The sequence below is a fragment of the Phalacrocorax aristotelis genome, chromosome 5 (genome assembly GCF_949628215.1).
Source record: "Phalacrocorax aristotelis chromosome 5, bGulAri2.1, whole genome shotgun sequence".
In the NCBI taxonomy this organism is placed as follows: domain Eukaryota; kingdom Metazoa; phylum Chordata; class Aves; order Suliformes; family Phalacrocoracidae; genus Phalacrocorax; species Phalacrocorax aristotelis.
Genome location: NC_134280.1, coordinates 10,399,533 through 10,417,746, shown reverse-complemented (window position 1 = coordinate 10,417,746; position 18,214 = coordinate 10,399,533). Strand labels below are relative to the sequence as shown.

Below are 18,214 nucleotides of genomic sequence, written 5' to 3'. Positions count from 1 at the left end.
TCTGCTTTAAAATTAAGCAAGTAAAAGCTGCTTCATTTTTTGTTTTTGTTTTTCAGCATACACAAGCTACGCGATAACCCCTCTCCGACGCGGCTGCTAAGGATGTCGGCCCCCAGCTGGTGGCAACATACCGAGCGGCCAGTGCCTGCGAGAGGCCTTGGTGGGCGCTGCGTGGTACCGGTCAGCGACGAGGCCGAGCGTGACGCACTGCAGTGAGATCGAGATGCCCGAGGTGTCCATTGCTGGAGCTGAAAATGATGACTTTTAGTCATTCCGTGCAGTTTTTGTGGTGTTTGCCTGGGGGCATGCGTTGAATCAGAGTTGCTTAAGCAGCAGCAAGCACAGAACTGGCAGAGAAAGGCAGCGTAAAAGGTCAAACCTCAGCTTCAAAAGAAGCTGCGATGTCACCCAGCCCCATCGGAGCTGTGTTGTTTTGCCCTTAGAGTACCTAAAGCTTCAGGAGGAGATGGTTGAGGGTGCTGGGACTCCATGTCAGTTAAAAGCTGCCACGCCAGAACTACTCAGAGATGCTGTCAGCATCCCCCCTCAGGGAAGGGGAGGAAGTATAACCCACCAGCGGAACAAATATGGAGAGGAAGAGACTTGGCAGTATGCCTGGAAATAATTAATTTATTTATGTATATATATTGTTGGGACAGGAGTGTTTGTTAGATCTCAGAAAAACAATTTAAGGCTTTGGAGTTTTTGGTGTCACTTAGAGCTGATGGCATCAATACCTTTCTTACACTAGGAGGAAGCTGATGCGAGCTGACAAATGCATTCAGGGCATGCTTTCATGACAATCCCTTCAGGGAAGGTTTAGATTGGCTGTTGGGAAAAGTTTCTTCTCTGAAAGAGCGGCCAGGCATTGGAAGAGGCTGCCTGGAGAGGTGGTGGAGTCACCATCCCTGGAGGTGTTCAAAAAACATGTAGACGTGGCACTTCAGGGCATGGTTTAGGAGACATAGTGGTGTTGGGTTGGCGGTTGGACTTGATGATCCTAGAGGTCTTTTCCAAACTTAATGATTCTATGACTTCTATGATTCTAAACTGTGGAATTTACTCAGGCACAACATTTATGGCACAAGGACCCCAGGCAGCGCAGTGCAGATACTCACATACCACTCGCAGCCATGTGTTGCTGCCAGCAAACCTCGTGATTGAATACGTTTGGTGTTCGTAACACAAACACGTGCTCAGTTTTATGGTGGAATTAAATAATAATGCATACGGGCCCCCTTCATGTGGAGGAAATGGGTGCCGATCTTGAGCTTACCTGGGTTTCAGAAAACAGGGAGAGCCTGGGCCCTGCGGAGTGAGAGAGTACAACGCAGGTGAAAACTCCACGCTAGACCCTCCTCCTGTGCAAGCGGGTGCAAGCACATTCTCAGTAGCTCTGAGTAATTTTACACTTGGCTTTAAAATTTCACTTACCCCCAGGGGACATAAGTGACCTGCACTTCACCGAGACTTCCCATCAAGGACTGGTGCTCGCTAGAGAACACGCAGCCCTTCAATCATACTAGGGCTTGTTTTTGAGCTGCTTAGCCATCCATTTTAATTTCACATCAATTCAACAGCTGATTGAATACAGCATGTTTATTCCCTTCCAAATAAATCTCAGAAATGAAGCCAGCATCCTGCCCATACCACAAACATTTCAGTATTGCTCAATTAGCAGTTCCCACTGGTGCCTTTACTAACAACGAGCGAGCTACAGAATGGCACCTGTAGCTGATTAGATGAGATCAGTCCGGCTAGATCTGACAGTCGTGGTGTTGGACACACACACTGCTTCGCTTGCAGACCTTAACAGACGTTGATTGAAAAAGCAGATGGGAGGTATTCACTGCTTCTATCTTCTTTGCCAAATCCCAGAGCAGCGTGTATTTCCGAGCGGGAACTGTAAACTGTCAGTAGGTTTATATCCAAACATCTTCCATCTTTTTTGTCATTGTTCCTAAATCAAGTAGCTCTTGCACATGAAAACTGTACATATCACAGGCATGTTTCCCTCAAGGAATCTCTGTATTATGGAGTAAAGGCATCATCTTCTCCTCTGTGTCCCCTCTTACCTCTGCTTTACAAAAAGGTTCTTGAAGGCGTTGTTGTAATTTTTGTTAAATGCTGTATAAATGAGAGGATTAAAGAAAGAATTGGAGTAGCCAAGCCAAAGAAAGATGCTTTTCCAAACAGGTGGGATGTTGCAGGAACAGAGGGGACTTATTAATTCTGTGATGAAGAAAGGGATCCAGCACAGTACAAAAACTCCAATTAAGATGCCAACCATCAGAGCTGCCTTTTTCTCTTTCTGTTCTCTCCACGTTTCTCCATCTGTCTGGAAAGCGATAGCTGCATGACGAGCTGTAAACACCATCTGTGGTTCATGCGAAGCTTCCTTCACCTCGAAACAAAAGCAAACATGGGTTCTTACTGACACAATTTGTTTCAGTGAAGTATTACTTTTAAATGACAGCACGACATCTGCGCACCTACCACAAAAGGCCCCAACTCTGTTCCTTCCGTGCTGAAAGAAAGAAAATGCCTCAGAGTGCCAAAATTACCAGACTTCTCATTATGCTGGAAAAGCTGCTGAGTGTGACTGACAAAGCTAAATAAAGAGTAACGGATGCCGTGTGTGTTGTGGGCATTCTTTTTTAGTTTACTTTATTGGATGCCTTGATTCCTAGTGGGAAATCAGGTTGTTAAGGAAGGCTAACACAGGCATGTGTGTTCTGCTTGTCCCTAAACTAGACTCTCTTACACTGCTATGTGACCTTTAGAGAATGAATTTCATTCCACTGCAGGCCCTTTGGGTCATTTCCCAAAGGTATTAGGGAGAGACTGGCAACAAATGCCCGCTCGTTGACTACAAGATAAAGCTATTTTCTTCAGCTTCACTGCCTGGACGCAGAGCTCAAAACTCCCATCCGTGGTGGGTGCAGGAGCTTGGCACTACTATTTGTTCTGCAGAAGGGACAGAGCATACCCTCAAAACCTCGGCTAAATCGGCAGGAATATTTTTCTGTCCAAACCTTTTTTAATGAAAGAATGGTATTTCAATTATAAGAAAGTTTTAAGAAAAATGCCGATATTTCATTACCCCAAAAAAATCATAAATGCCTGAAATAAAATTGAATACTTCATAAATATTTCAGTGGAAAGTAAACCCATCAAGAAGAGTCCCTTATGAAAGAAAGAACTTGGGTGCCTTCTGCTCTTCCTTGACAGAGGCTATCTCATCGCGGGCACTTCCCCCTCCTGGAGAGGGACAGAGCAGCGTGTCGCACCAGCTGCAGCCTGGTCATGGTGCCAACGCAGTATATGACAATGGGACATAAGGATGGGCCTGAAATGACGTCCCATCGGCACTGTGCCACCGTTTTGAATTAGCTTATAACATACTCAGGTAGCAATCAAAGAACAGCTTTGCTGGACAAGCAGCATTTTCCGGTCCTCATTTTCTCTTCTGTCACCTGTCCTTTATTTCACTTACATCTACTTGGTATTCTCACAAAAAGTACTCCATTGCCAGAAAAACACCATTTCAGTCAGCCTTCCCTTCAGACTCTGGCCTCAACAGAAGTTACGCAAGAGAGGGGAAAACATCAGCTATTCCAGGCTGCCAACGGCGCTTCTTGTCTCCTCTCTTGCCAAGGGCAAGACATTCATCTGCATGGTGAGTGTGGCACAGTGCTCTGGGTGGCAGCGAGACTGTGACAAAAAGGTTCTGCACACGAGTTACTAATGTGCTTTAAGTCTATCCAGAAAAAGATACTCCCTTGTGATTTTAGTGTGAAGATTAAAGTATCCGCAAGTTTAAAGTTCTAGGCACTACGGTTACAAAGACAGCACAATAAAAGAAACAGTTTAAGGATGCAACCTGAGGCTCTAAAATTTGCCTAAGCGATAATTCACAGGCACTGCAAGACTTTGACACCTCTCCAAAGACGGCTCCTTGTTAAATTAGCCACATACTCCACGTGCACGCGCCACCTTTCTGCAAGCCATATAATAGATGGAGAGCCTCTATTTAATATGAGCACAGCAACGTAGAGAGGGAAGCGCTGGCAATGACTAGACAATTACTCTTCAAGATGGATAGCCCTGTCTTCACTCTCAGACATCAGACATGGCTGCAGAATGTAAGAGCAGCAGATTATGGGCGCAGGCAAATAATGGAGGAAAATGAAAATCACATCTGTCCTGACAATTAAAATGGGACACCCCTCATGTAGCAAGGATCACACCATTTGTCTGCAGAAGGACTTGTTCTGCACATCCTTAATCACACTCTGCAAAAAGGGATGAATGTATGACACGAGGACAAATTTGTGACAGGCAACCCTGAAATATTACATCTTAGCCCTGAGGAATAGCTACATAAGTATGCCTCTTGGGAAGAGCCATGCAAAGGACTTTGTCACTAGCATCGGGCATAGTTTGGTACTATATTTAACTTCCAACTCTTACTCAAAAGGTAGAGCTTGCAGTGTGCCATTATCAAATCAGAGCCTTTTCTTCTCAGTACTTCAGGTTTTAGAAGGCTGCTGATTGAACTGCAGAATCTTTTATCACTTAATTACATGTTGTGAGAAAAAGTTATTTAATTTATTTTGATAGAAGAATCCTCAGGTGTTTTCCCTAATGAAGTATGCATTTATAGCCCGGTCAAGCTCCTACTGAAATCAGAGTTTTTTTCACAAGCTCCACCGGTTGTTAGATCAGGCCTCTGAATACTACACAGCAAGTGAAAATACATCATGGTAACTTTATAAATTACAGGACAGCAGTTGTCTTCCTATCTACCTAATTTCTACTTTCTCTGTTATCACAGCTGGTTTTTTTTGTTGTTTTTTTTTTTTTACTAGTTCTGCCTGGGACTTCTGAATAATGTTGTAATAATGGTAATAATAATAAAAGTGCAAATAGCAGCCTGGTGCTTCAGGAAAAATAATGGGATCTCTTATGGAACCTTCCATTACGTAAACTGTGTAAATATCCCTGGCAGACTAGAGATATTTTGCTTCAATTTTCCATACGAAATCCTTTGAAAAGGATACACAAAATGTTCTTGAAAAGGTAACTAGTATCCCTGCTCAACAAGGTCCTTCAGCCTGTGCCTTCAACAAGACTTAGACAAGCATTTACACCATGGAAGCTGTACGAAAGCTCAGCTTTCCATGACCATCAGTATCTAATGGTCACCCCGTACATTGTTTCCAGCTGACCGGCCACACATGCTGTGAATGACCCGCGCTCACCTGGCTCTCCATCAGGCTTGCCCACCACAACACCTGCTTCTCAGGCATTCCCAGCATGGGATACCGTTCCAAGTGCCAGCCCCCAGCACGAGCGCTGCCACTTGGCAGACCTGTGACCCACTGGCCAGCTGCTCCCGGCTTGTACTGTCGCAAAAGAGACCAGGCTTTACACAGGGCTTCAAGCAAGGCCCTGTGCTCCAGGCTCCTGTGCTCAGTGCCTCTGTAAATGCATTGGCTTTGCGGTACTGTGCTCCCTCTCCTATTACAGGACTGCCAGCATCTCATCTCATCCCTGCTGTCGGGACTGATTCATCAGGGGACAAGGCCACTGGATTTTTAAAGTTAAACACAAATTTAATTTGAAGTGCTGTTCATATCAGAAAAATATGTATCAGTGCAGACTGCAAAGCTGAGAAAGTCCAACCTTTCATTAAAATTTCAGATTTTTTAATTTTTATTACTGTCTATATGATTTGCTGCAGACCTGACTTGTCTCCCTGGCCTGATTGGTGCAATCTTACCCTTGCTACCAGCCCCCAAGACTATGTTGTCAAGGCTGTTTGCGATAAGCCAACCCACACCGAGTACATGGAAAGTAAATTAGTCTGTTGTAGGCAAACACTGTTGTGGTACACAGCACTGGAGGGGGAACCGCGCTACAGGATTCCTCCCTTGTGCAGACTATGGGGTAACCCACTGTAATCTGGCATTGTCTGAACAAGAGCACAGGCCAAAAAGATTAGGTAGCTGCTTTGCAGCTTTGCCAGTTGCGATTTTCTTGAACTAAACAGAGCTCTGACTATACCAAATCTGCGGTTTCCAGTGGCAATCCTAGAGGCTTTGCATGACTCCCGTTTCTAACGTAAGTCACAATACCTGACCATTATCCCTGTGGCACATGGAACAAAGGACAAGCTCAACATAAAATCTTTCCCCCCATTTTGGGCCTACTGATGAGTGCTAGCGAGCAGGCTGTGACAGGGGAAAAGGTGGTCACAGACTGTAAATTAAAGCAATCTGTGAAGATGCCTTAGTTTATTAGTGGGGACACCTCTCATATGTGAGCATCTCTGCACAGTGTTGCACGCTGCTCACTCGATGGCTAGCACCACACCATGCCTCGGGCACGGATTTCCTTCCATCCGCCAGGCACTGCTCCAGGACCTGCGAGTCAGTAGCAGTGGGGAAAAAAGCTGGTATGAAAGGACTGCTACTCTGAGGCCAGAATTAAGTTCTGAATTCGTGAAATCAGCTATTTCTAGGAAAACAGGCTCTGAAAAGTGCAGAGATGACCGCTTTCCACTGAGAGTATCATAAAGAGTGTTAAATGAAGGAAAAGAGCTCTCAAGTACAAATTCTTCTACGGACACAAAGGAGTTTGGTTTTAGCTTCAGAATTTATTCTTCTGTACGTTGATCAGCAGTTACAGTTCAATGCCACTTCTGTTGTCTGTTCCCAGTAATTTACTGCTACTGAAAGGCTGTATGTTCCTAGAGCTGCACATTCCCAATTCCTGCATTCCTAGCAGTGTTATAGAAAACATGCCACCAAGGAGCTTCTGAAGAAATCCCTTGATTTAAAGTGTTCCTTATAGCTTTAATGATTGTTATTACTGGTCCTTCACACAGGTACCATGTATGTGTTTGTACTGTACCTCCAGGGCCTGCAATAACAAAACAACAGCAAAGATTGTAAACATCAATCAAATCTGGCTTACTACCACAAAATCAGAGTTCTGCCTATTACAGCGTGATTCAGCAAAGACCATTACTGCCTCAGTGCAGCTTTGACATGCTTCTTGCTCTTTGAACAAGAACATGAGAAACTGAAATGCGCAGCAAAGGATCAAAATGTAGGAATGTCTACACTTTCTCGTAGAAGACACCACCAATATGACAAACAGCACATTTGGTAGGGAAAAGAACACCTGCTTCCCCTCACAGGATTTGCCTCTGCTGTAAGCAGAACAGCTCTGTATTTCTCCCAGGAAATCACTAGCCCCTCCGCTCTTCTTCCTCACTTTTCTCCTATTTGACACCTACTGCCACCCTTCTGGGCAGTTGCACTTTGTTTCCTGACCCATCTCTTCTACTTGTACAGCCAGAGGCAGAAATAAGAACTGCGACTCCTTCAGAGAAGGAGAAGCTGTTTTCCCTCCCGTGCTGCCATGGCTGGTTACGTGGGTTGGAGAGGCTGAACAGGCCAGGGTGCAGAATAGCACTGCACCGATGGAGCTCTGGGACCTGATACTGTCTAAAGTGGGAAGGACTCTCATTAAACTGATCCAAAAAGGTTTGGATCAGGCCTCGTTACTCATCCACTATACAAGGTACTTTGAGAAGAGAGAAAGAAAAAAATACAACAACCAAACAAAAAAACCCTCAACCATCAACAGAATTTGATTTATAACTCTTCACATGGAAATTTAATCCTGACTCTGCAATTACTACGTGTAAGTAACCCTGACATCCAGATTCTGCCATCCTTGGTTTTGCTGGGCAAAACCCATGCTACAAGTTACTTCATTGATTTAAAAGAGCACTATCCAGCAGCGTCTGCTGTTTTTCAAGCAGTCTCATTTATTTCAATTGGACTGTTTACAGAGAGAATTATTACCTACTGTCCTCAAGGTGTGACAGAGTATAGCTCTCTCTGTGATGGTATGTCACTAGATATTTTAGGAGGATCACTCACATCAGTACTGACTGTAGGATTCACTTTTTAAGGAGTTTCATAATTAGCAAACAAATAATTATACAAGCACCAGTCTAATTTAAGGTCCCAATTAAGCAATATTTTTGTTTCAAGTGAAAGTAAGAAACAAGGTCTCATTAAAACTAGAAGCACCTCAGATGTTTCACGTCCATCTCCCTCACATTGTTTTCAAATACTTCGAAGTGTTTTTCAAAAACAGAAATAACATTTTAACCAAAACCAACCCAAAATACTTATTTTGTAACTTTTCTATTCAGCACCTCTGTAAGAGGACAGAAACAGAACATATGTATTCCAACTCTCAACTCAGACACAACTGCTCTGTGTGTGTGTGTATATATGTATGTATGTATATATATACACACACACACAGAGCAGCAACCTGTAAAGCACTTTGGCACCTGGCTCTGTCGACTGAAAACCACTGTTGCAAAAACATGACTCTATCATCATGATTGTTCCACTTGCTGCTTCAGTTTCTTCAAGGCATTTCTTCTGGCATATGAGTACTATGACCTCAAATCTTTTCCTCATTAAATTAACTTGCTGGTATGAACCAGCTACTGCTGTGTATACATCAGGCCACAAACCGTAGCCCTGGCACGCAGTTCCAACTCAGGGCTACATGACAGCTAATGCTTGAGTGCAACACAGACGTCTCTCCCAGCAGGATCACCGCTGTTACTGCTCACCTCCAGCCTGGGAAACACTGCCAGTCTTTGGCACCAGCTGCCGAAAGCCCCCCTGATGTCAGATCAACCAGCGCAGGGCACCCGAGGTGAGAACTGACATAGATGCAGAGGGCACTTCGCACTCTGAATAACGGTGGCAAAAGAAAAATGTTGCAGGGTGAGCTTGACAGGTGAGCATTCTCAGAGAAGGAAGGGATGAAAGAAAGTAGAGGTAGGAGAGACAAGAGACATTAGATGAGAAAGAAATGGAAAATTAGAGTGGTTTGATGGGTAAGACAAAGTAAGTGGAACAGAATTTGTGCCATCAGAGAGGACAGTGCTAATACAGACAGCCTTATTACCCCTGGATGTGGAGAAGCAAAGCTGGATCACCTCAGTGGGTGCGCCACATACCCTGGCAATGTCATCTTTGTGTTTGCATGTTAAAAAAAAACAGGTTTTGCCAAAGGAACAGTAGTGATGTGTCTGCAGATTCTTCTCTAGAATTCACTGAGGAACTGCCACTTTTCCTGTGGACAAGATGGATGCTGCTCCTGTAAGCTTAAAAAGGATCAGCATAAAACTCAGTAAGTCCCAGTCTCTTAACTTAGAAAGGAAGCTGAGAAGAAACACATGCTGAATGCCAGCTCCCTTCATTCATGGGTTCATTTAATGAACACGTGTGCAGCTGGGCATCAGCTCTTCCTTTAGATGCCAGGTAAAGGTGTGCATGTGCATCACAAGTCTTTTTATTTAAGCCAGCAAAGGAAGCTGTTGGGACAACGGGGAAGGCTGCCACTATATACCAACTGCAGATTCAAGAATAGCTGTTAGAAGAGAAGTCAGCATGTCAATCACTGCAAATATAAGAAATCACTGCTGGCTTGAGCATTTGCTGGTATTGCAGTAACAGCTATGCTGGCAACCCCTCCAAAACAAGTATTCATCTCACACTGACAGGAGCTCTTTCGTCAGTATAGCCTAACCCAGCTCGCAGACTTCATCAGCATAAAGCACTTACCCGCCAGCCTAGCTGTGCCCACACAAGGGCTTTTGCAGACAGAACTATGACAATTAGGAGCCAGACTTTTTTCATGTTAAAACCAACATATCAACAACATGTCTGTGCATAGGCTAAAACTTAAGCTCCAACACCTCAGCTCATTTAGCTTCCCAGAATTTTAGGTTCCAAACAACTAGTCCTGTATGAGTATGCGTGTATGCAAAAGATAAAGCATGCAAAATCACTAGAAATATTCAGTTAGCTTTTGTGCTTGGAAAGATCATACATTAATTCCAAGCAATACATTCATCATACTTACAACAACTTGGAAGGAAATTTGGTGAAACCAGGAGATGAAGGCCATAGGGAAAAAAACCAGAATGCCACTAGAGGAGACATGCTCATCTTTTCTAACACATTTTATGCTTTTGCGTAGAAGACAGCTTCATAAATCAATCTATATTAAAAACATCCTCAAGACATTATGATCCAAATCTGCAAGTCTGACTGCATATAATTGCCAGTGCTGTCATCTCTTGCTAGAATCGGGGGACACAACCTGCAGACTTTTATTTGTGACTGTAATAACGTGTTTCCTACCATGACTCCAAATCAAAGTTAGAGGGATTTAGCAAAAGAGTGAGGCTCTGCAGGATTAGCCCCAATTGAAAATAAATGTTCCGTGTCTCTTTAGGTATCTCCAAAATCCACACAGCTCATCTTTTGTTATTGGGAAGGGACTGGACTTAGCAAATACAACATGCAATCACAAAAACATACTCTAAAGAATCATTTCCACAGGTCAGAGTGAGAATATGTGCCAGAAGGCAGAGAGTTTACAGAGAGCACTACCGAGCACGTTGGTGACATGGCATGGGTGACAGTGTTATCATGCAGAGAGCCTGACTTAATGGGACACAAGGGGCCAACCCCAACCCGTCCACAGGGACACAGCTTTCCTGTCAGCTACATGTATCCCCGAAATGAATGAGACCTCCCACATGACTAGGGCTTTGAGGGATTACAGGCAATGTTTGGGATAAGAAGGAGAAGGATCTGTTTTTGAAGACAGTGATTTTAAAATAGAAACAATTCATTGCTCATTGCTTCAATACTATGCAGTGAGCAGTATGTTCCCAGTATTCAATGTAAAATAGCACAAGCACATAAATAAAGTATATAATGTGCTGATTAAAATCTATTCAGACACTGACAGATCCCACACAAAGTCCGTACTGGCAGAAAAATGTGTGTGCATTTATTCTATACATGACCTACGGATCTGTTTATGTCTTTGTTTACTCCATCAACACTGTGAAACAATAAAGAGGAAAAAACCCTAAGGAATGGCAAATTTAGATTAAAGAGATGATTTTTAAATGGCTCTCCAGACTGGCAGTGAATGCACCTGTCACTTACTCTTATGGCACACTTAAGAAAAAAATGAGAATAGAAATCTTCTCCAAGAATGGTGCTTTTTGACTGGCTAATTACCACTCATGGCTGGTCTGTAACAGAGCTAAACTCACACGAGAGCCCCAGGACACATCTTGGTCTTCCCGCTGTGCTGAAACCATTGATGCAGAGGTGATGGCTGGGAGCAGACAAGAAGCAGGAGCACAGGTGCCTGGGGGAGGCAGCGGGGGGCTCTCCTCCCCATGTCCCCCCCCTTACCTGGGCAGCCTCGGGCAGGGGCACCACGACGTTCCTCCTACGGCCCGCCACACGGAACTTGGCCGCCTTGTAGATCTTCCAGTAGACAAAGAGCACCACACAGAGAGGCAGGTAGAAAGCCCCGCCAGTGGAGACAATGGTGTAGGAGGGCTCCTGGCTGACCTGGCAGCGCTCCTGCTCAGGGCTGTAGGTCTCCCCCCAGCCAAAAAGGGGGGCGAGGGAGATGGTGGCAGAGAGCGCCCAGGTGAGAGCGATCATGACGTTGGAGATGCGGCGGCGCGTGAGCAGTGTGTACTCCAGGTGGCGGGTGATGGACCAGTACCGGTCCAGGGCGATGGCGGTGACGTTCCAGATGCTGGCCGTGCAGCAGAGCACGTCGAAACAGACCCACACGAGGCACAGCTCCCGGCCCAGCCGCCACCGCCGCCCAGCCGACAGCTCCTTCACCAAGCTCAGTGGCATCACCAGAGCTGCCACCAGCACGTCTGACACCGCTGTGGAGGCCACGAGGTTGTGGGGTACCCGGTGGAAAGCCTTCACTCGCAGGATTGTCGCCAGCACCAGCAGGTTCCAGAGGAAGGTGGCCACAGTCAGGAGCACCAGCAGGGTCAGGATGAGGATGGTGAAGATGGAGAAGGGCTCCCTGCCCCTCCACACGCTGCTGCCCACCAGCGCAGAGGCAGCCGAGGAGGCATTGGTGTCCAGGTTGGCTGACGAGGTGTTGGTGACCATGCTGGCCTGACAGTGGCCCCGCGGGGTGCAGGGGCTGAGGGTCTCTGCCATGCCCGGCACCAGGGCTCGGCCCCTCACTACTCCCGCACAGGTGCACTCTCCCCCTTCCCAGGCCGCCTGCCGCCCCGGCACCGTCCCAGCCCCGCTGCCCAGGAGCGGGAGCCCACACCGGGCCTCCCCTCAGCAGCCGCCCGCCATGTGCCACCGCCCCAAGGCAGTCCGCGCCCCCACCGCGGCGCCGCCGGGCACCCGCAGCCGCCCGCCGCTCCTCACGCCCATCCCGGGCGGCTGCGACGCCGAGGAGGCGGCTCGCCGGGACGGCGGCAGGCACCGGGAGGGCGGCAGGCACCGGGAGGGTGGCACCGCCGCTCCCGCCCCGCCTCGGGGGCGGTGGCGGAGCCCCTGCGCCGCGTCCGGCCCGCTGCGTTGTGGCGAGAGGCGCCGCCTCCGCAAGCTTCTCCCCACAGACCCCGTGAAGCGGCTGGATACCCCATTCTCCTGACAGCCCCCGTGAGGCGGCCGGACACCCCCTTCTCCCCACAGCCCCCGGCCGCCATGTTCCCCTCGGCGCTCCCGCCAGAGCGTTGCCTCGCTTCGAGCGAGCGGCCCCTTCCCGCCGCCGAGCGCAGGCTGCGAGGTTGGTGACGGGTTTAGTACTGAACACGGGTTATTTCTAGGCTGCAGCATTTAAATGGGATGTTTTTCCAGTTTACTTCTCTTAAACTTTTAAGTGGCTGTGAACATCTCCACCTTTATGTCTGTTTCGGGGCAGTTTCATGGCACGGTTTCTTTGCTAAAGGCACGTGCCCAGCCTCTGAAAATGCGCCCTTCTACCGGCCCTTTCCAGTATCTGTCCTCAAAATCAAGATGTTTCAAAAATAGTTTTAAACCTGTTACATGCAACCTCTTTCAAAGTCTGTAATAGACGTTAACAGGGTCATACACAGAAAGGAAATACAGTGATCAGTTTTGTCACCTGCTGAGTAATAAATGATGACAAGTAGCGTGACAGGATCATACAGCGACCTGGGTATTACATTTAAGATGTGTTTAAGGTATTATATCTAAGGTCTTTAAGAAATATCCTTTATTCCAGACTGCTTTTATTCCTGGGGTCCTTTACAACCTGTAACCAGCATTTCCACCTGCTTAGACCATTACCAGGACAATTTCAGTGGGAGTTACTGGACAAAACACAGACTCTTTTCCCTTACCAGGTCATATGGTACCATCGAGAGGTCTCCAAAGGCGTTTGAAGTTGTTGATCAAAATGTTGATGATGAAAGTAAGATCTAATAAGGTCAGTGAAGTTTGTTCCCTTGCAAATAGCAGCACACCTATAATCACAGACTAACAGGGCAGAGTTTGGGGACAGGAGGTTGGTTGCTTGTTTTTGAGGTATAGGAGGAGTATTTTCAGGGTCAGAATTGTCCCATCTAAAATGAATGCTGCTCATATCAGTGCTTTTTCACTTGCGTTCATGTTCACTGAAGAAACGGCACCATCTGACAAAACATAAACCTCTCACAGCACCACTATGCTACCTGTAGCAAGCAGGGTTCAGCTTGCCACATTCCAGGAGCCCAACTTCAAAAGCTGAACATGATGAAATATTACAGAAACGAAAGACATTAACTGTAGTCAGAATAGCCAGGCTGTTTTGCCTGGTTAACTTTTGGATGCCACCTCACTCACTTACCAGATGAACCATAAAGCAAATAAATCCTGGTCTTTCCTATAGCAGCTCTAACAAGTGCTCTAGTATAAGCCAGCAGCAAAGAGAAAACTATCTGCATTACTCATCAGCTTTTATTATTCGGAGAAGGACTTCTGAGTGCTAAATGTCTTGCATTTTGCCACTTGAGCTTCCAATAGGCAGAATCTGACACAGCTTGTTAAGAAAAGCCTTTTCACAATACCGCTGCAAGTTAAGCCTAAAGCAGCATCTGAAACAATTAGACAGTGGTAAAAAAAATTGTCAGGGTTTGCAGATAGCATGTGACTGCTTCACAAGCAACTTTGCATGGTTTATCTTTATATCCCTCCATTCTAATTTGTGTCTCGTTTTGTTAATGAATGCTACTTTTAAAATGGCAGCTAAAGAATTACTGAACAATGCTTTATTCCTTTAAAAGGCACCAGACCTAAAAGCAATAAGGGAAACAAGTAAATAAAAAAAGCCCTTTAACTTCTAAATGTTTCAACAATTCGCAGTCCAATTCTATGAACTTGATAAAGGGATAAAAGAATCTTGTCGCAATTTGAATAACTCAACTATTAAAGACTCAGACTAACTGCAGAAGTTTCATGTTTAGGGGCCCAAATGGGCTGGGATATGATTTGTTTGTTCCTGCTTCTGCAGGAAATTAGGTTTTCTTTTTCTTGTGAGAGGATACTTCATTTGTAGCTTGCAGACTGTGTGTGTGCCACTATTAAAACAGCCCAGATGATCTCAAAATCATCCTTTCCTAGAAGCCGTGTGTCCCATCCCTCTACCCCTATTTATTATGTGTATGTTATGTGCCATACCTGGATAGTTACATTCCAGTTCACACGACAAATGCATTGAAATCTCCCACCTTTTCCTCCCCCTTGGCTGAAATAACCTAGCCCTATAATACAGAGGTTTGAATAAAGTCTCAAAAGGATTGATTTTTTTCTTGATAATTACCCCGCTTCTGTCTTGTCCTGTGAATGCAAAGGCTTAGTGCTCCTCAAAGATTGCTATCGCAACACACTTCAGTGTCTCAGGAACCAGGGTATACTTTGAAAAAGAGAAGAGGGAATTTTAAAAAATTAGGAGACTTGCAGGTATTCATGCCTTCTAAATTACAGAAATGCAAGTAAATATTGCATGAAACAATTAAAAAAAACCCCAAACAACAAGAAAGAGAAAAAACAAAATCACACTTTTGTTCTACTGAAACTAAAGGAGGACCTAGTTTACTTTTATGTAGTTGCAGTATTACAAGTTACTGCCATGTGGAAGTGCAATGAAAACAATTAAAATCCTTTGTTTCATTCACTGATACTTTTCAGTGACTTCAGAAACTAGAGTCTGCATCTTCATAGTTTCTTCTCTCAACTAAGTATGGCAGTGTGCATCCTCAAAAGATAACTGATACCACCGTTTCATTGCTCTTAAAAAAAGCAAATAAATATGTGACTAAGGACTTGGAGCAAGATGATGGAATTAACAACAAATACATCTTTCTGTCTGGATGTTTGGAGCTTTGTGGGCTGAGAAGTCTGAGGAAGGCAAAATGCAAAAGGGTAGAAAATAGTAATCTGCTTATGAGTCTAAGTGAGTCTAATGAGTCTAATGAGTCTAAATCCTTTTCGCCTTCATTTGCAACTTTTCTCACTTTTCCCTGGCGACCTGAGAATCACGAAGAAAAGGACTTGTGACAGAGGTGAGGAATTGCAAAACATATTTCCTAGCCCTCATCACCTTAGCAAACACCACCTGCAAATCTCACTTTTCTGGCTGCCAGCATTGAAATTAATCTCCTCAGACTCAGCCTTGTCATAATTTTATTTTCTTTCTGTCAGTCTGGAAGGTCTTAACTTAGCTTAATCCTCCCTGCATCCTTTTAATTCCTGTCCAAGCGCCTCTTTGTACAGTTGTGCTAAAGAAGCAGCTGTCTTCACAAGACAGCAGCTACCCAGGCCAGCTTCATTATAGCTCTCTGTTTTAAAGCACTTTCAAGGACAGCATGCTGCTTAGGAACAGCTTTGGAGGATGATGATTCATCCAGATAACAGAATTTCAAGACATTATGTGAAGTGGTGCTGTATTTTTATAACAAATATATAAAAATTAAATACAGTTTACATGTTTCAGGAGTTTCCTTTTAGCTGTTAGAGAGAAGCAGATTTTTAGACCATCATAAACGGACTACACTGAACTTGACTGTTTTGACTCCATTTTTTTAGATACAGAAGTCCTATGAGCTTCTAGTAGATGCATTTTTATTCCATCCTGCCTTCTCTGCTAGCTCTTTAACAGAAAACCAGCCTCCTTTATTATACAGTTTTCAGAAGACCCAGTTACATAAATCCTGCAATTCAATAAATATCTAGAAAAAATTCAGATCAAGGCAAAAATAAACCTTCAAAAGCCCTTGACAGCTGGTTTCATATTTTTATGATTGAAAATGTGATGGTGAATCTAGATGTCACATAAATGCTAGCTAGTATTAATTTTATTAATAATAATGACCAAATCTTTGACAGAATAATTTCCATTCAGTTATGTTTTATGTAACCTATGAGGATGCAAACCACCAAGCACAAGGTTTTCAGACACAAGGGGTAGTCAGCAAAGATCTGTATACCTGCATGAACTGGGTTTGCCACAGAGGTGTGTGCATGCACATTTACAGATAACAAGCCCTAGCGCAGCTAAGGCCAACGCATTAATACAGAGGGGATTATATAGTAGCAGATTTGCTAACATTAGGCTTTCCTCCTGTTGGAGCAACCCCATAAAAAAGCCCCTCAACTAGTGACCTATAGTTTAGTAAATCTAATTTGCTTGCCCTTGACTATTGGCTTCTGCTACCATCAACAACCTTGAGGAAGAGCCAGATTTTTTTTCTTAATTATTATTTTGACTGTGTACAAGACATGGACTTTCCACTTGTGGATTTTAGTATTTTTAAGTGCCAGATTCAAAGTTATTTAGGGGCCCACATCCATTGATTTCTGTTTTAATTGCTGTCTGAGAAAACTGCAGTGGCCAAATGCCTTTGATTCTCATTCTAGCTCGCATCAAACCCGTGCAGCATCTCTTTCACATTTGTCTTAAGTTTGGTAGAAATGGCCTCTTTCCTTGGACAAAGTATTCACAAAACATTCCTCATATGAGCCCCATATTACTACTAATTAATTCCACTGCCATTATAAAGTGGAATGAACACAGAGTAAACCAAGGCCTTTATGAGTTCATCATTAATACGTCTGGAATATATGTGTGTGCATGGTTTGTTTCTCTGTGCAATACTTTTGAACAGACAAGTTTCGTACCCATATTCAAAGAAAGAATTATTTGAATGAGTTTAATGATTGAAACCTGTATACCTTATTCATTAGCTTGCACCTGAAATATTAACTATCCTATTTACAAAAAATCCCTTGCTAAATTTATGTAGGAAGTGGGACAAAAAATTGTGGAGCGTTTACATAAAATTATAGTAGCGGATACTTGCAAAGCACCAGAAAAAGATTCATAAACTTTTGCAATGAAGTAGAAAATAGAATGTTTAAATAATCATTTAGCACTTCATATAGTTTTGTTACAGGTCATCTGCAGCTAGGGCTTAGGAAAAGTTAAGGATTCTTTTTTTAGTATTAATGAACTTCCTCTTTTAGTAGTACATGGCACTTGGCTAACTTTTCTTCTGCCACAATTAAGAGAGGAAAGTAAAGATACCATTGAATACACTTTCAATGAAAAAATGAAGTTGCTTTTTTTTTTTAATGCAACATCATTTTATGGTTACGTTTATGTTCTCAAATTCCATTTTGTAGTTATTAGTGTTACTATGTACATTTCATAAATTCATTCTCAGGTTTCCTAATAACAATTAGAAAAAGATGCTGGGTAGAACTTCTCTGCTACCTGAAAACAAGTCTGTTTTCTCTTCCCATACAGATGGGTCCTTATTAATTAGAATAAGTGACAACGTATCAAGAACGTTTATACAGAGTTTATAAGATGCAATAGCTCCTACAAATTCACGTGGTCTGTCAATGCCTGCGAGCGAACATCTAGTCTTAGTTACACAGAGTAACACATTTAACATTCCTGTGATTGTCAACATCCACAGGGGATTGCAGCCTCTCACAGAGGAGCCCAGAAAGCCCTGCACAGGCAAATGGCTTCAGATGACAGCCAAAATAGAAAGAAGCGCTTGGAAGAAGCTTTGAAGCCGTTATACAAGATTTTGCAGAGCCTATGGTTTTCTTCTTTTTAATTCTGACCAAGGGGAAAAAATAGTACAGGGTTATGTTTTTCAGTGTTGTAGCTTAGAGAAGTGTGTGAAGATGTACTGCTATTGTAGAGTATGCTCAGGTATTTTTTGCAAGGTGAACACAGTTCTTAAGCCGGATGACCCTGATATGACAAAGTGAACGTGTGTCTAGACAGCACC

The 18,214-nt window shown here is 44.1% G+C and overlaps 2 protein-coding genes across 2 annotated transcripts in view; one reads left to right on the top strand and one right to left on the bottom strand.

Annotated features, from left to right (window-relative positions):
• The window catches only part of CCDC93 (CCC complex scaffolding subunit CCDC93), a 62,983-nt gene extending 60,350 nt beyond the window's left edge, over positions 1 to 2,633 (top strand). Inside the window, exon 24 of the transcript XR_012660591.1 lies at positions 57 to 2,633. The gene's annotated coding sequence lies outside the window, so the exon portion shown is untranslated. The remainder of the gene's footprint in view (positions 1 to 56) is intronic.
• Positions 1,585 to 12,231, bottom strand: LOC142057247 (5-hydroxytryptamine receptor 5A-like). Its single transcript, XM_075092919.1, has 2 exons — positions 11,328 to 12,231; positions 1,585 to 2,404 (listed from the first exon to the last, which is right to left on the bottom strand). Exons 1-2 carry the CDS (start codon positions 12,108 to 12,110, stop codon positions 2,072 to 2,074), a joined length of 1,116 nt encoding a protein of 371 aa, XP_074949020.1. The 5' UTR covers positions 12,111 to 12,231; the 3' UTR covers positions 1,585 to 2,071.
• Between the last annotated feature and the right edge of the window lie 5,983 nt (positions 12,232 to 18,214).

Excerpts from the sequence above, each read along its gene's own strand:
- LOC142057247 (XM_075092919.1), bottom strand. The coding sequence starts at position 12,110 with ATGGCAGAGACCCTCAGCCCCTGCACCCCGCGGGGCCACTGTCAGGCC. Across the intron at positions 2,405-11,327 it reads CCCTGCCCGAGGCTGCCCAG|GTGAAGGAAGCTTCGCATGA; the intron begins GTAAGGGGGGGG and ends TTTTGTTTCGAG.